At 46.7% G+C, this 18,377-nt stretch overlaps 2 protein-coding genes across 7 annotated transcripts in view; one reads left to right on the top strand and one right to left on the bottom strand.

Annotated features, from left to right (window-relative positions):
- Positions 1 to 12,631, bottom strand: part of syne3 (spectrin repeat containing, nuclear envelope family member 3) — a 175,207-nt gene extending 162,576 nt beyond the window's left edge. For 2 of the 5 annotated variants that reach the window (XM_072274879.1, XM_072274903.1), the window contains exons 1-3: positions 12,401 to 12,631; positions 11,626 to 11,786; positions 964 to 1,136 (exon numbers count right to left, since the gene is read on the bottom strand). In XM_072274879.1, the coding sequence (XP_072130980.1) occupies positions 964 to 1,136; positions 11,626 to 11,772 (320 nt within the window). In that variant the 5' untranslated portion in view covers positions 11,773 to 11,786; positions 12,401 to 12,631. The remainder of the gene's footprint in view (positions 1 to 963; positions 1,137 to 11,625; positions 11,787 to 12,400) is intronic. The other 3 variants (XM_072274898.1, XM_072274887.1, XM_072274869.1) reach the window with 2 other exon arrangements.
- The window catches only part of pomt2 (protein-O-mannosyltransferase 2), a 287,055-nt gene continuing 281,239 nt past the window's right edge, over positions 12,562 to 18,377 (top strand). Inside the window, exon 1 of one of the 2 annotated variants that reach the window (XM_072274850.1) lies at positions 12,562 to 12,853. The gene's annotated coding sequence lies outside the window, so the exon portion shown is untranslated. Of the gene's footprint in view, positions 12,854 to 13,078; positions 13,226 to 18,377 lie in introns of those variants that run through there. The other variant, XM_072274858.1, reaches the window with a different exon arrangement.

The raw sequence follows: 18,377 nt of genomic DNA, 5'->3' as shown, positions 1-18,377 counted from the left end.
TCAGACATCACCAATTTCCTCACTCTCAGGGCGCCATGATTCTGCCTTGAATCTCCTTCGACCCTGATTACACTTGCCATAACCAGGCCTTAAGACCATAAGATATAGGAGCAGAATTAGGCCATTCAGCCCATCAAGTCTGCTCTGCCATTCCATTATGACTGATCCTGGATCCCACTCAACCCCAAACACCTACCTCCTCCCCATACCCTTTGATGTCCGGACCGATCAGGAAACAATCAACTTCTGCCTTAAATATACGTACGGACTTGGCCTCCACTGCAGTCTATGGCAGAGCATTCTTCCCTGCACATCTGCCACCGCTCGTCTCTGCTTGCCATGATACCTCTTTACTCGCCTCTCCATTGTCATTAATCAAGTGTTATTAAATAGACATATATTGCAGTTGTTTTCATTCCATTACAGTAATCGCTGGGCATCGCCAGTGTTATCTTGAACCGAAAGAACAATTCTCTCTCTCTCTCTCTCACACACACACACACACACACACACACGCACCTATCTCATCTCCTCAACAGTCCACTCACCGACTGTTCCAGGCACAAATTCTCAACTCCCCAGTGTTTGCATCTACTCACACCCAACCCTTGCATGCACTTAACAAACTCATGGTAAAAGCTCAGCCTTGTTCTGGTTTTAAATGTGGAAGCCAAACAAGTGACAGAGTGCAAACACGAGGAAATCTGCAGATGCTGGAAATTCAAGCAACACACATCAAAGTTGCTGGTGAATGCAGCAGGCCGGGCAGCATCTCTAGGAAGAGGTACAGTCGACGTTTCAGACCAAGACCCTTCATCCTGACGAAGGGTTTCGGCCCGAAACGTCGTCTGTACCTCTTCCTAGAGATGCTGCCTGGCCTGCTATGTTCACCAGCAACTTTGATGTGTGTTGCAAGTGACAGAGTGAATAAGATAAAGTGAACAGCAGACACTGAACCACTACCTGTGACAATGAACCATATTGGTCTGGGTATCTTCCCAGGTGGTTTTGATCTCTCTCAGTGCCTGATGGATCTCGTGCTTCTTGGCTTCACTGGTGTGGTCCAGCAATAAATCTGCCTTCACCTGCACCTTATGTATCCACATGCTTCCTTCAGGTTCCTTAGCCAAAATTTCCTATCAAACATAAAAACAATAAGGAAAGAGATGAAGATTGGCATGTACATCGAAACATCAAGACATATATGGAAATGTATCATTTTCATCATAAACTAAACCATTCCAAGGTGTTCTGGTGGCAGCCCGCAAGTGTCAACATGCTTCTGGCACCAACACTAACCCAAATGTGGGAAGAACCTAAAACACCGAGAGGAAACCCATGCAGTCATGGGGAGAACATACAAGCTCCTAACAAACAGTGGCAGGAATTGAACCCTGATCACTGGCCACTATTCTACTGTGTTGCCACAAATAAAAAGTTGCCAATCTTTAAACAGTTGATTAACTCTAGTGACTTGTTACATACACCTGTTAGGGTGCATTCTCCAGTTACCTTATAAGGTAACCGTAGCCTTCAGCCAGGAGCAGATGTCATCAGGTGGTTCCTAACCTTCACCGAGTGTTTCGACCCTTAACCACGACACCCTCCAGTTGGTGGGCCGGCAGTGGTGGCCAAATCACTGCCCGTCTGCTCCTGGCTTCCAGCTCCCCTCCTCTTGCGTACTCCAAATCCAACAAGAAGCTCGTTCTGCCTCTTCCCCCATCCTACGAACTGCTTGTTTTTTGCTCTTTTCGTTCAGGCCCAGATCTGACAACAACCGCCATGCTGATTTGGCTGGGAAACCTCTGCAGCCAATCTCCACAGGGAACAACCATGCCTGCCATCCCTTGTCTTTACACTCCTGCAGTAAAGGGCTGGTACTTCAAGGCCTTTCTCTCGTGGGCCTCTTCTCATCCCTCCTCCCATGGCACAGTCAACTCGACCAGAATTATTTTCTTGTCTTCCATTGACCACAGTACAATGTCCGGGCGTAGGATTGTGTGCACATCTGGGAACTGCAACCTCCTTTCCACATCGACCCTCATCTCCCAGGACCTGGCCGTTAGCAGCAGATTGGGCTTTGGTTGTTCGGTTACGAAAGGCCTGGCTCCCTCTTTGATGAAGGTGATGGCCTTCCTCAAATCTGTGCCAGCCATCCTCTTCTTGCATCTCTCCCGCTCTAGCGTGTCAGCAAGAGCCAGAAGCACCTTATCATGGCGCCACCTATACCGTCCTTGAGTTAGAGCTGTTTTACATCCGGACAGTATATGAGCCAGTGTCCTCTTTTGACCACAGAGCTTACAGTTCGGGTCCTCTCCCATCCCTCATGTGTACAGATGTAATGGTGAAGGAAGGGTGTAATACACGGATCGCAAGAGGAAGGAAATACGGAAGGGCTCCAGTCTCCATAACTCTGCTCATGAGATCTTGTGCTTAGGCAGATCCCATTTTGTCCAGGCACCCTGGGACCCTTGTTCCACTGCCTTTGAAATCTGCTTCTCTCCTCACGGATCCGTACTTCTGCCTGTATCATGTCTCACCTGTTCCCTATGCTTGCGTTTCCCCACTTCTGGAAGTGAACTGAGCTGAGGTCTTGCTGCCTGACGCAGGGGTTGCCGATGATACCTCGCAGCTTCAGAGAGCACACTGCCTCCTCCACAGCTGCGTTGGCTGCCCACTTATGCCCAGATCTGGTTGTAATGCCTGCTTGCTTTACGAAGACGTCATTAGAATCTCTCAAGCTTAATAAAGCTCTGCATTTTGCCACCTTGAATTCCTCCACAACAGATGACAGGGGAAGCTGCAGTTGCCCAGACAAATGTAAAGGCCCACTGAAGAGAAGCTTGGGGGAACTCCCAACCATCTCCGCAGGTGCTTGTTGGTTTTCCTCTCGATGCCCTCTACGACACTCATGGGGAACTCATAAAGTGTGAAGAGCCAAGCTCCTAACAAACAGTGGCAGGAATTGAACCCTGATCACTGGCCACTATTCTACTGTGTTGCCACAAATAAAAAGTTGCCAATTTTTAAACAGTTGATTAACTCTAGTGAGAACCAGGCTGAATGTTACAAACAAGAGAAAATCTGCAGATGCTGGAAATCGAAGCAACACCACACAAAATGCTGGAGGAACCTAGCAGGCCAGGCAGCATCTATACAGTTGACATTTCAGGCCGAAATCCTTCAGCAGGACTGGAGAAAGAAAGGTGAGTAGTAGATTTAAAAGGTGGGGGAAGGGGAGAGAGAAACACCAGGTGATAGGTGAAACCTGGAGGCGGAGGGATGAAGTAAAGAGCTGCAAAGTCGACTGGTGAAAGAGAGAGAAAGCCATGGAAGAAAAAAAGGGAGAGGGACATATCAGAATGGGAATGGGAAGTGGCCACTGGGACATCCGGCTTGTTCTGGCGAACTGAGCATAGATGCTTGGTGAAGCTGTCTCCCAATCTACGTCAGGTCTCACTGATATGCAGAAAGCCACACCATGAGCACGAACACAGTAAATAACCCCAACAGACTCACAGGTGAAGTGTCGCCTCACCTGGAAGGACTGCTTAGGGCCCTGAATGGTAGTGAGAGAGGTGGTGTAGGGACAGGTGTAGCACTTGTTCCGCTTGCAAGGATAAGTGCCAGCATGGAGATCAGTGGGGAGGGACAAATGAACAAGAGAGTCTCGTAGGGAGCAATCTCTGCAGAATGCAGAATGTTGGGTGGGGGGGAAGAAAGAAAGTTATGCTTGGTGGTGGGATCCTGTTGGAGGTGGTGGAAGTTTTGGAGAATTATGTGCTGGACGGGGAGGCCGGTGGGGTGGTAGTGAGGACAAGAGGAACCCTATCCCTGGTAGGGTGGCGGAAGGGTGGGTTAAGAGCAGACTACGTGAAATGGAAGAGATGCGGTTGAGGGCAACGTTGATGGTGGAGGAAGGGAAACCCCTTTCTTTGAAAAAGGAGAATATCTCCTTTATTCTGGAATGTAAAGCCTCATTCAAGAGGTCTAGAATACAAGAGCAGGGATGTGATGCTGAGGCTTTATAAGGCACTGCTGAGGCCTCACCTTGAGTATTGTGAACAGTTTTGGGCCCCTTATCTTAGAAAAAATGTGCTGGCATTGGAGATGGTCCAGAGGAGGTTCAGAAAGATGATTTCAGGAATGAAAGAGTTATCATATGAGGAACGTTTGAAGGCTCTGGGTCTGTACTCGCTGGAATTCAGAAGGATGATGGAGGATCTCATTGAAACCTTTCGAATGTTGAAAGGCCTTGACAGAGTAGATGTGGAAAGGATGTTTCCCATAGCGGGAGAGTCGAGGACAGCCTCAGGATAGAGAAGTGCCCTTTCAAAACAAAGATGCGGAAAAATCTCTTTAGCCAAAGGGTGATGAACTTGTGGAATTTGTTGCCACATGCAGCTGTGGAAGCCAGGTCGTTGGTCGTATTTTAGGCAAAGATTGATAGGTTCTTGATTGGACATGGCATCAAAGGTTACGGGACAAGGCCAAGAACTGGGGTTGAGGAAGGGGAAAAAAAAAAGGATCAGCCACGATTGATTGGCAGAGCAGACTCAATGGGCCAGATGGCCTAATACTGCTCCTATGTCTTATAGGATGGCATTTTTACAAGTAGCAGGGTGGGACAAGGTGAAGTCCAGGTAATTGCGAGAGTCTATGGGTTTGTACTAGACATCAATGGATAAGCTTTCTCCGGAGATAGAGACAGTAAGATTGCGAAAGGGAAGGGAGATGTCAGAAATGGACCAGGTGAATTTGAGGGCGGGGTGGAATTCAGAGGCAAGTGGATGAAGTCGACGAGTTCAGCACAGGTGCAGAAAACAGCACCAATACAGTCATCGATTTAGTGTAGGAAAAGTGCAGGACGGTCACCCATATAGGCTTGGAACACAGACTGTTGCACAGAGCCAACAAACAGGTAGGCATAGCTGGGACCCAGGCGATTGCCCATAGCTACCCCCTTTTTTTTAAGGAAGTGGGAGGAGCCAAAGGAGAAATTGTTGAGAGTGAGGACAAGTTCTACTAGGCAGAGGAGAGTGGTGGTGGAGGGGAACTGGTTAGGTCTGATGTCCAGAAAAAAAACAGAGCTTTGAGGCCTTCCTGGTGTACAATGGAGGTGTACAGGGACTGGACATCCATAGTTAAAATAAGATGATGGGGACCAGGAACTTGAAATCCTTGAAAAGCTCAAGAGCATGTGAGGTGTCATGGACGTAGGTAAGAAGTGACTGAACTATGGGGGATAAAACAGAGTCAAGGTATGCTGATATGAGTTCAGTGGGGCAGGAACAAGCTGAAACAACAGGTCTACCTGGACAAGCGGGTTTGTCGATCTTGGGTAGGAGGTAGGAACAGGAGGTGCAGGGTGCAGGAACAATGAGGCTGGTGGCAGTGGATGGGAGATACCCAGAGTCAATAAGGCTGGCGATGGTGCAGGAGACAATGGTCTGCTGGCATTCCTTAGTGGGGTTCTGTTTGAGGTGTAGGTAAGAGGAGGTTTCTGAGAGTTGGCGCTGGGCCTCAGCAAAGTAAAGGTCAGTACGCCAGTCTACAACAGCACTTCCCTTATCTGCTGGTTTGATGGTGAGCTTAGGATTGGTGCGGAGGGAGTGGAGAGCCGGGCGTTCAGAAGGAGTGAGGTTGGAATAGGAGAGGAATGTTAAAGTCTACACATTTATGTCCTATCGGCAGTTGGCAATAAAAAGGTCCAGGCAGAAGACCAGGGTGAGGTGTCCAGGAAAGGGACATTCAAAGGAAATATTACAATCAGGAGAATTGAGAAGAAAAGTAATGTAGGTAGAATCAGTGATACATAGCACAAAAGCAGGCCCTTCAGCCCAACTTAAAGTTGGTTACTTAAATTCGTCCTATTTATCTGTATTTATCTGTATTTGGCCAATACTTTCCTACAGTGTATCTGTCCAAATGTCTTCCATATCCACGTATACCTCCTATCCATGTACCCATCCAAACTTCTCTTAAACGTTGAAATCTAGCTCGCATACATCATTTGTGCTGGCAGCTCATTCTACACACTCATGACCAATGAGTGAAGAAATATCCCCTCATATTCCCCTTAAACCTTTCGCCTTTCAACCTTAACCCATGAACTCTGGTTGTAGTCACACCGAAAAGGGAAAATGTCTGCTGCATTTACCCCATCTAAACCCCTCATAATTTTGTAAACCTCTATCAAATCTCCTCTCAATCTTCTAGTTCTAAAGAATACAGTCCGATCCAGTCATCAGCAAATTTACTAACCTATTCCTCCACTTCCTCATCCAGTTCATTTATAAAAATCACGAAGAGAAGGGGTCTAAGAACAGATCCCTGAGGCACACCACTGGTCACCAACCTCCATGCAGAATATGACCCGTCTACAACCACACTTTGCCTTCTGTGGGCAAGCCAATTCTGGATCCACAAAGCAAGGTCCCCTTGGATCCCATGCCTCCTTACTTTCTCAATAAGCCTTGCATGGGATACATTACCAAATGCCTTGCTGACATCCATGTATACTATATCTACTGCTCTACCTTCATCAATGTGTTTAGTTACATCCTCAAAAAATTCAATCAGGCTCGTAAGGCACGACCTGCCCTTGACAAAGCCATGCTAACTATTCCTAATCATATTATACCTCTCCAAATATTCATAAGTTCTGCCTCTCAGGATATTCTCCATCAACTTACCAACCACTGAAGTAAGACTCACTGGTCTATAATTACCTGGGCGAACTCTACCCCCTTTCTTGAATAAGGGAACAACATCTTCAATCCTCCAATCCTCCAGAACTTCTCCCATCCCCATTGATAATGCATTGATCATTGCCAGAGGCTTGCAATTTCCTCCCTTGCCTCCCACAGTAGCCTGGGGTGCATCTCATCCAGTATCGGAGACTTTTTCAACTTGATGCTTTCCAAAAGCTCCAGCACATCCTCTTTCTTAATATCTACATGCTCAAGCTTTTCAGTCCATTGTAAGTCATCCCTACAATCACCAAGATCCTTTTCCGTAGTGAATACTGAAGCAATCCATTAAATACTTCCTCTATCTCCTCCGGTTCCATACACACTTTTCCACTGTCACACTTGATTGGTCCTATTCTCTCACCTCACATCTTATCTTCGTGTTCTTCACATACCTGTAGAATGCCTTGGGGTTTTCCTTAATCCTGCTCGCCAAGGCCTTCTCATGGCCCCTTCTGGCTCTCCTAATTTCATTCTTAAGGTCCTTCCTGCAAGCCTTATAATTTCCTAGATCCCTATCATTACCTAGTTTTTTTAACCTTTCGTAAGCTTTTCTTTTCTTCTTGACTAGATTTTCAACAGCCTTTGTACACCACGGTTCCTGTACCCTACCATCCTTTCCGAGTCTCATTGAAACGTACCTATGCAGAACTCCATACAAATATCCCCTGAACATTTGCCACATTTCTGTCATACATTTCCCTGAGAACCCGTTCCCAATTTATACTTCCAAGTTCCTGCCCGATAGCTTCATATTTCCTCTTACTCCAATTAAACGCCTTCCTAACTTGGCTGTTCTTATCCCTCTCCAATGCTATGGTAAATGAGACAGAATTGTCTCCAAAATGCTCTTCCACTGCGAGATCTGACACCTGATCAGGTTCATTTCCCAATACCAGATCAAGTACAGCCTCTCTTCTTGTAGGCTTAAAGCAGAACAACATTGGCTATCCTCCAATCCTCTGGTACCTCTCCAGTCGTTCAGGATGTTTTAAATATCCCGGCAATTTCTGCACACCTCCCATAGGGTCTCAAGGAACACCTTGTCAGGCCCTGGGAATCTATCCACCCTGATCTGCCTCAGGGTAGCAAACACCTCCTCTTCTGTAATCTGTACTGAGCCCATGAAGTTGATGCTACTTTGCCTCACTCCTATTGACTCTATTCATCTCCTGAGTAAATACTGATACAGAGAATTCATTGAAGATCTCTCGCATCTGTTTTGGCTACACACATGGTCTTCCAAAGGACCAATCTTGTCCCTTGCAATCTTTCTGCTCTTTATACATCTGTAGAGTCCCTTAGGGTTCTTCCTCACCTTGTCTGCTAAAGCAACTTCATACCTTCTTGTAGCCTTCCTGATTTCTGTCTTAAGTGTCCCTTGCATTTCTTGTACTCCATCAGCACCGCATTTATTCCTACTTGCCTATACCTGCTCTGCACCTCCTTTTTTCTCTTAACCAGGGCTTCACTATCTCCTGAACATAAAGGTTCCCTACACTTGTTATCTTTATCTTTTTTTCTGACAGGTATACACAAGCTTTGTCCCCTCAAAATTTCATATTTGAAGGCCTCCCACTTTCCAAGTACAACTTTGCCAGAAAACAGCCTGTCCCAATCCACATTTCTAATACCATCAAAATTGGTCTTTCTCCAGTTTAGAATCTCAACCTGTGGACCAGACCTATCTTTCTGTATATTTACTTTGAAACGAATGGCATTTCGGTGACTGAATGCAAAGTGTTCCCCTACACAAATTTCTGTCACCTGCCCTGTCTCATTCCCCCAATAGCAGATCCAGTATCATACGCTCTCTCATTAGGACTTCTATGTACTGATGAAGGAAACTTTCTTGAATACATCTCACAAATTCTATCTGGAAGATTGTTCACTCTCCCTCTTAAGAATGCCAAGGATTCAATCTGAGATGTCCCAGACCCTGGCACCCCGAAGGCAACATACCATCCAGGAATCTTGTTCTCGCCCACAGAATCTCCTGTCCATTCCTCTAACTAATGAGTCTGCTATCACTGCAGTACGCCTTTTCTACCCCCTTCTGTTTTATGACACACAGCCAATGCCAGATACCCAACCGCTTGACTTTCCTGTTAAGTCATCCTTCGAACAGTATCCAAAGTGGTATACTTGTTCTTAAGGGGGATGGCTGCAGGAGTACTCTGCAATGGCTCCTTAATCCCTTTCCCCTGCCGACTGTCACCCAGTTTCCTGTCCTGCACCTTCGGTGTAACTACCTCTCTAAGTGTCTTATCTATCACTCCTTCCACCTCCCGAATGTCCAGTTCCAGCTCCAACTCCTTAACACTGATTGTTAGAAGCTGCAGCTGGATGCACATATCACAGTTGTAGTCGTCAGGGACACTGGAGGTCTCCCTGCCTTCCCACATCCCGCAACAGGAGCACTGAACTATCCTGCCTGGCGTCTCTACTGTCCTAACAGACATAAAAGGAAGGAAAAAAAACTTTACCTAGAGCTTTTCTTTTTTTTTTACTGAAGCCTCAAAGAGCTAAAGCCTCAAGATCACCACTCTAATCTGTCCATTCAGATGGTGGCTACAGCGCTTGGCCCTGCCTTCCTTAAATTTGCTCTTGCTAATCAATCCCAAACGCTGAATGGTCGTCGGTCAAAGATCAATTACACTTCCTCGATCTGCCACTGCCTTTTTCCACTCAGTCAATGGACCTGAGAGAAATCCTCTCCTCTCAAACCTCTGATGTCCAGATTGGTCACTGGTCAAAGCTCAATCCTGGTTTGACTCCCCTACCCTGGTGATAAAAAAACTCTGGCCACCATAAACTTCAGTAAGGTCACCCTCAGCCTCTCATTATCAAGCCTTCCAGTCCCAGTAACATTCTATTGAATTTGTTGCACTCTTTCTAGTTTAAAGATATCTTTCTTATTGCTGGGTGACCAGAACTGCACACAATGCTCCAAGTGTAGTCTCATCAACAACTGGCATAGATGCAACATAACGTCCCCACCCCTGTACTCAGTGTGCGCCCTGATGAAGGAAACTCCGCTAATGCCTTCTTCGCCACCCTCTCAACCTGTGGCACCACTTTCAGAGAACTAAGAACCTGAACCCATTGGCCTCTCGATTCTATCACACTCTCCAAGACTTGGCCATTTACTGTGCAGGTACTGCCTGGTTTAACCTACCAAAAAGTAATACTTCACACTTGGAGTTAAGCTCCATCTTCCATTCTTTGGTCCACTTCCCCAGTACGTCTGGATTCTGATGACAACAGTCGTCACTGTTCATTACACCACCAATTTTAGTATCATCCATAAAATTACTAACCACATTAACAATGTCATTAAAGTCATTAATATAGATGACAAACAACAGTGGGACTAACACCAATCCCTGGAGCCTCAAATCTCAGAATCAGAACCAAGTTTATTGTCACTGACATATGCTGTGAAATTTGTTTCAGTAGTACAGTGCAAGATATAAAAAATAAACAAGTTAAAATAAACAAGTTACAATAAACAAATTAGTGAAAGAGAATTGTAAGGTGGTGTTCATGGACCATTCAGAATTCAGAATGATCCATTTCCCTCTCAGTCCCAATCTCCTGCCTTCTCCCCCGTAACCTTTCATGCCGTGACTAATCAAGAACCTATCAATCTCCGCTTGAAATACACTCAATAACCTGGTCTGCACAACTGCCAATGGCAAAGAACTCCACAGATTCACCACCCTCTGGCTAAAGAAATTCCTCCTCATCTCCGTTCTAAATGGATGTCCTCTATTCTGAGACGGTGCCCTCTGGTCTCAGACTCTCCCACTATAGGAAAGATCCATCATAAACCTTTTATTCTCAGAATCGCTCTTGTGAACCTCCTCTGATTCCTCTCCAACATCAACACATCCTTTCTTAGATAAGGAACCCAAAAATGCTCACAATACTCCTCAAGTGATGCATCAGCATTACATCTTTGCTTTGATTTATAGTCCTCTTGAAATGAAGACTAACACTGAATTTGCCTTCCTCACTGACTCAACCTGCAAATTAACCTTATGGAATCCTGCATGAACACTCCCAAATACTAAATGAACTCAGTAGGTCAAGCAACATCCCTGAAGGTAAATAAACACTAGACAGAACGGACAACATACCACCCTGTGCTATGAATCATATGAAACAACCATAAATGCAGTTGTGGTCATGAGTCCTAAACCGTGGAACACATCACAACAGCGTACCCAGTGAGTCTTTTCTGAGGGAGGTACTTCATTCTGCCACTTGGCATCAGAAGCTATTGAGTGGATTGACAGATCAGACATCCAGTGAGATTTCTGTCATATAAAAGATAGTATAATCATTTACAAAAATCATATTTAAAGCACTTGTCTCTGGGTATGCTTCCAGATTATGGAGGGCTATTATATCACACACTACTACAAGGGTCAGACAACACCCCGTGTCTGCATCACTTTAAGCTTCCTACACAATCAGCTGAATGCTGATGTTAACAAATCTTGAAATGATGTTTCAAATCTCTTACTAGCTCTTCTTTCAGTTAGATCTGACGAAGGGTCTCGGCCCGAAACGTCGACTGTACCTCTTCCTAGAGATGCTGCCTGACCTGCTGCGTTCACCAGCAACTTTTATGTGTGTTGCTTGAAATTCCAGCATCTGCAGATTTCCTCAGGTTTGCGTTAACAAATAATTACACTGTCTTTGTGTCCAGATGACGCACTTTAATCCTTATCTTACCATGTAGTACTAGAAAACTCAACAATGATTTGCTTCAAGTGCTAGGAACTATTTATTTAGTTTAATATATACACCAGACACACCCATGTGGATGCATGAGAGGCAACTCCACAATGCACTCGCTACTCACCTTTGTCTCCTTCAGCCTGGCTTCAAGAATTTCCTTTGACCCTTGCACTTTGTCACAGGTTTGTAAACGATCATGGATTGTTTGTATCCAGGACTGAGCCTTTGTGTAGCAAGTTTCAAAATCATCATCTTCCCCCTGCACAACCATTTCAGCAACTGGAACTGCAAAGAGAGAATCAAAATCAGATTTATTGTCATTGAGGAATACCAAGATAGTGCTTATGGGCCATTCAGAAAGCCGATGGTGGAAGGGAAAAAGCTTTTCCCAAAATGTTGAGAAGGCACATACTGGATGAATAGGGTCCACACCTACCAACCAGATGCTCAGCAAGATGTAGTTTGCCATAGTAGTTTGCATTGGCTGTTTGTGCTGTTTTCTGGGGTTCGATGTGAAGAACAGCACAAACAGCCAATGCATCAACTATCAGAAGGAAAGTGAAGTCAAGGAGCAGTGGCATCCAAAGAGAAATTCGGGCTATAAAAACATTAAGGACAAAGTCTCCGCCCAATCCACTCCTGCAATAATCTGCAGAAATCGAGGCACAATACATCCAGTCCGAGCTCAAGCATCCTTCCCCGGGCATCTCGCCTATGCCTAACTAGGCAAGGCCAAAGCTTCGGCCCTCGTCCACCTCCCTCTCTCCGGCCTCTCATCCTCACGGCCTTGCCTCCGTCCACAGCTACAGCCCACTCTCCATCGCTCTAAGTAACGGCACCGACCTCGGGATTCACCGCATCTACCGCGCGCTCCCTCAGAGCGAAAGACGCAGACTGACCAATGCAACCCCGATACCGTCTGCTGCTGCCGGCCTTCCCGCCGAATTGGCCTCGGCTCCTTCACTCCTAGCGCGTCGCTTCCGCCCGGGACGTAGAGTCGGGGCCGGGCTGGGGCAGCAGTGGGCGGGACCAAGGGGCCGGGGCCGGGGCCGGGGCCGGGGCCGGGGCCGAGGCCAGATGGTTGGGACAGCTGTGGAGGGGAGCAGTGGGACTGCAGCAGCCGGGGCGAAATCGGAGGGGAGGTTCATTGCAAAGCGGCGGGCGGAGCAGTAGCTGGCGGGACAGGAGCAACACACAAAATGCGAAAGGAACTCAGTCGGCCAAGCTGTATCTTTGGAAATGAACAGTCAATGTTTCGGGCGGAGACGCTTCATGAAGACAGGAAAGGAAAAGAAGGAGAGGGGGGAGATGCCAGAATAAGAAGCATGAGGGAGAGGAGTACAAACGCGAAGGTGAGCGGTGAGGGGGAAGGTCGCTGGGAGGTGATAGGAGACGTGATGGGCAAGTTAGGAGAAGGGTTAAGAGTGGAAACCAGAATGGGGAATGGAAAAATAAAAGAAAGAAGGGGAAGTGGGGAAAAATTACCATTCAGAAAAATCAATGTTCATGCCATCAGGTTATAGGCTACCTATTTGCAATATGAGGTGTTAACTCCTCCAACCTGAGAAACATGGACTGACATGTCAGGATTGGAATTGAAAGTTGAAATGAAATGAGTAGCCACCGGGAGATTCTCCTTTTAGCAGTGGACAGAACAAGGCGCTCGACAAAGCAGTCCCCCAAACTGCATCGGGAGCACCAGATACAATAGATGATCCCAGCAGGTAAAGTATTGCCTCACCTGGAAGGACTGTTTGGGACCCCGAACAGTGGTGAGAGTGGAGATGCAGGGGCAGGTGTAGCAAAGTCATATTTGCAGGGATAAGTGCCAGGAGAGTGATCAGTGGGGAGGACAAGTGAATCACATAGAGAGTAATCCCTATGGAAAGCAGTCTCTGGAGTGGTAGGATCCTGCTGGAGATGGCAGTAGTTAGAGAATGATATGCTAGATACGGAGGCCCGTGGGGTCAGAGGCTTTTTCCCAGGGCTGAAATAGCTATCACGAGAGGGCACAGTTTTAAGGTGCCTGGAAGTAGGTGCAGAGGAGGTGTCAGGGTAAGTTTTTTTATGCAGAGAGTTCTGAGTGCATGGAATGGGCTGCCGGTGATGGAGGCGGATACGATAGGGTCTTTTAAGAGACTCCTGGATAGGTACATGGAGCTGAGTAAAATAGAGGGCTATGGGTAACCCTAGGTAATTTCTAAGGTAAGTACATGTTCAGCACGGCATTGTGGGCCAAAGGGACTATATTATGTTGTAGTTTTTCTATTTTTCTATGCTTCTAAATTAAAATCTTCCACCACGCCAACCCTGTTATTATTGCATCTTTCCAGACCCTGTTTCAATATCTGCTCCTTGATGTCCCTGTTACTATTGGGTGGTCTATTAAAAAACACCCAGTGGAGCTATTGACCCCTTCCTGTTTCGAACTTCCACCCACAGAGACACAGTAGACAATCTCTCCGTGATTTCCTTCTTTTCTGCAGCCATAACACTATCTCTGATCAGCAGTGCCACACCCCCGCCTCTTTTGCCTCTCTCCTGTCCTTTCTGAAACATCTAAAGCCTGGCACTCGAAGTAGCCATTCTGAAACTTCTAAAGCCTGGCACTCGAAGTAGCCATTCCTGTCCCTGAGCCATCCAAGTCTCTGTAATGGCCACCACATCAGCTCCAGGTACTGATCCATGCTCTAAACTCATCCGCTTTGTTCATGATACTCCTTGCATTAAAATAGACACATCTCAAACCATCAGTCTGAGCGCATCCCTTCTCTATCACCTGCCTATCCTCCCTCTCACACTGTCTCCAAGTTTTCTCTGGATGTGAGCCAACAGCCCCTCCTTCCGTCTCTTCTGTTTGGTTCCCACCCCCTGCGATTCAAGTTTAAACTCTCCCAAATAGCCTTAACAAACCTCCCTGCCAGGATATTGGTTCCCCCTTGTATTCAAGTGCAACCCGTCCTTTTTGTACAGGTCACTCATGCCCAAAAAGAGGTCCTGATGATCCAGAAATCTGAATGCCTGCCCCCTGCTCCAATCCCTCAGCCATGCATTTATCATCCATCTCACTCTATTCCAATACTCACTGTTGAATGGCACAGGCAGTAATCCCGAGATTACTACCTTTGTGGTCCTACTTCTTAACTTCCTTCCTAACTCACTGCAGTCTGTTTTCAGAACCAACCCTCTTTTCCTACCTATATCATTGGTACCAATATGTACCACGACCTCTAGCTGTTCACCTTCCCACTTCAAGATGTCATGGACGCGATCAGAAACATTCCAGACCCTGGCACCTGGGAGGCAAACTACCATCTGTGTTTCTTTCCTGTGTCCACAGAATTGCCCGTCTGACTCCCTAACTATAGAGTCCCCTGTCACTGCTGCCATCCTCTTCCTTTCCCTCCCCTTCTGAGCCACAGGGCCAGACTCTGAGCCAGAGGCACAGCGACTGTTGCTTCCCCAGGTAGGCCGTTCCCCCCCCCCCCCAACTGCACTGAAACAGTAGTACTTGTTGTTAAGGGGGAGAGCCACAGGGGTACTCTCTAGTATCTGACTCTTGCCCTTCCCTCTCCTGACTGTTACCCACTTACATGTCTCCTGAGGCCCTGGTGTGACTACTTGTCTATAACTCCTCTCTATCACCTCCTCACTCTCTCTGACCAGACAAAGGCCATCGAGCTGCATGTCCAGTTCCCGAACCCAGTCCCTAAAAAGCTGCAGCTCAACGCACCTGGCGCAGATGTGGCTGTCCGGGAGGCTGGAAGTCACCCAGACATCCCACATCCAACACCCAGTACAGAACACAGGCCTTGCAGTAATACTTCCTATTCTTCACAAGTAAGTTACTTTGCCTCAACCCATTATCGCCGAAGCCCTGTTGAACCAAAGCCCTCCTACTCTGACTCCCTTTACTCTGTCACCTGCTCCTATAATGCCCAGTCTATAAAGCTGTCTTCTTTTTAAACTCTTCCCACCGGTCTAACTTGCTGATGTCCACGTGCCTGCGCAGTCATTCCACGATCAAACCGTAGAAGAAAAAATTATCTCCTTTTATACTTCTCCCACTGGTCTAACTCACTGACATCCTCGCACCTGCGCAGTCATTTCCCGATTAACTTTTAGGGAATCCTGCACAAGTACTCCCAAGTCCCTCTACGCCTCAGTTTTTTGTATTTTCTCTCCACTTGGAAAATAGTCAACCCTTTCATTTCTTTTGCCAAAGTGCATGATCATACACTTCCAGCACTATATTCCTCTGCCATCTCTTTGCCCATTCTCCAAATCTAATGCCTTCTGTAGCCTCTCTACTTCCTCAAAACTACCTGCCCCTCCATCTATCTTTTCATTGTCTGCAGATTTTGCAACAAAGCCATCAATTCCATCATCCAAATCATTGACATATAACATCAAAAGAATCGGTCCCAACACAGACCCTGCTTGGTGTCAGATGTGGGAGGCCCTGGAGTCTCCTAGCCTCCCGGACGGTCATATCTGTATCCGGTGTGTCGAGCTGAGCACTAAGGGACCGCGCCAGGGAACTGGAGATCCAGCTCGATGACCTTCGTCTAGTCAGGGAGAGCGAGGAGGTGATAGAAATGAGTTATAGGCAGGTGGTCACACCGGGGCCAGGAGAGACAGACAAGTGGGTAACAGTCAGGAGAGGGAAGGGGAAGAGTCAGGTACTATAGAGTACCCCTGTGGCTGTACACCTTGACAATAAGTACTCCTGTTTCAGTACTGTTGGGGGGGACAGCCTACCTCTGGAAAATAACAGTGGCCGTTCCTCTGGCACAGAGTCCAGCCCTATGGCTCAAAGGGGTAGGGAAAGGAAGAGGAAGGCAGTAGTGATAGGGGACTCTCTAGTTAGGGGGGTCAGACAGGCGATTCTGTGGATGCAGGAAAGAAACTCGGAATGTAGTTTGCCTCGCAGGTGCCAGGGTCCAGGATGTTTCAGATCGTGTCCAAGATATCTTGCAGTGGGAAGGAGAACAGCCAGAAGTCGTGGTACATATTGGTACCAATGACGTAGGTAGAAAGAGGGAAGAGGTCCTGAAAACAGACTACAGGGAGTTAGGAAGGAAGTTGAGAAGCAGGACCGCAAAGGTCGTAATCTTGGGATTACTGCCTGTGTCACGCGACAATGAATAGAGGAATAGATTGAGGTGGAGGATAAATGCGTGGCTGAGGGTTTGGAGCAGGGGCCGGGGATTCACATTTCTGGATCACTGGGACCTCTTTTGGGGCAGGTGTGACCTGTACAAAAAGGATGGGTTGCACTTGAATCCCAGGGGGACCAATATCCTGGTGGGGAGGTTTGCTAAGGCTACTGGGGAGAGTTTAAACTAGAATTGTTGGGCGCTGGGAAATGAACTGAAGAGACTGGGAAAGAGGTGGTTGGCTCACAAATAGAGAAAGCTTAGAGAAAGATTAAAAACCTGAGGGAGGATAGGCAGGTGATAGAGAAGGGACGCACACAGACGGACGGTTTGAGATGTGTCTATTTTAACGCAAGGAGTATTGTGAACAAAACAGATGAGCTTAGAGTGTGGATCAGTACCTGGAGCTATAATGTGGTGGCCATTACAGAGACTTGGATGGATCAGGGACTGAAATGGTTACTTCAAGTGTCGGGTTTTAGATGTTTCAGAAAGGACAGGGAGGAAGGCAAAAGAGGTGAAGGCATGGCACTGTTGATCAGAGATAGTGTCACGGCTGCAGGAAAGGTGGATGCCATGGAAGGATTGTCTACGGAGTCTCTGTGGGTCGAGGTTAGGAAGAGCAAGGGGTTGATAACTTTACTGAGTGTTTTTATAGGCCGCCTAATAGTAACAGGGATATCGAGGAGCAGATAGGGAAACAGATCCTGGAAATAATAACAGAGTTGTCATGATGGGAAATATCGATTGGCATCTCCCTCGAGCAAGGGGTTTAGATGGGGAGGCGTTTGTTAGGTGTGTTCAGGAAGGCTTCTTGACACAATATGTAGATAAGCCTGCAAGAGAAGAGACTGTACTTGATTTGGTATTGGGAAATGAACCTGGTCAGGTGTCAGATCTCTCGGTGGGAGAACATTTTGGAGATAATTCTACCTCCTTTACAATAGCATTGGAGAGAGATAGGAACAGATAAGTTAGAAAAGCGTTTAATTGGAGTAAGGGGAATTATGAGGCTATCAGGCAGGAACTCGGAAGCTTATATTGAGAACAGATATTCTCAGGGAAAAGTACAGAAGAAATGTGGCAAATGTTCAGGGGGTATTTGTATGGAGTTCTGCATAGGTATATTCCAATGAAACAGGGAAGTTATTGTAGGGTACAGGAACTGTGGTGTACAAAGGCTGTAATAAATCTAGTCAAGAAGAAAAGAAAAGCTTACAAAAGGTTCAGAGAGCTAGGTAATGTTAGAGATCTAGAAGATTATAAGGCTAACGGGAAGGAGCTTAAAGAAGGGGACACGAGAAGGCCTTGGCGGGCAGGATTAAGGAAAACTCCAAGGCATTCTACAAGTATGTGAACAGCAAAAGGACAAGACATGAAAGAATAGGACCTAACAAGTGTGACAATGGGAAAGTGTACATGGAATCGGAGGAAATAGCAGAGGTACTTAATGAATACTTTACTTCAGTATTCACTATGGAAAAGGATCTTGGTGATTGTAGTGATGACTTGCAGTGGACTGAAAAGCTTGAGCATGTAGATATTAAGAAAGAGAATGTGCTGGAGCTTTTGGAAAGCATCAAGTTGGATAAGTTGCCGGAACCGGATGAGCTATACCCAAGGCTACTGTGGGAGGCGAGGGAGGAGATTGCCGAGCCTCTGGCAATGATCTTTGCATCATCAATCGGGATGGGAGAGGTTCCGGAGGATTGGAGGG

The sequence above is a fragment of the Mobula birostris genome, chromosome 1, assembly GCF_030028105.1.
Source record: "Mobula birostris isolate sMobBir1 chromosome 1, sMobBir1.hap1, whole genome shotgun sequence".
Lineage (NCBI taxonomy): Eukaryota > Metazoa > Chordata > Chondrichthyes > Myliobatiformes > Myliobatidae > Mobula > Mobula birostris.
Note: the sequence above shows the minus strand (reverse complement) of the source record. Positions and strands in the feature narration are given on the sequence as shown.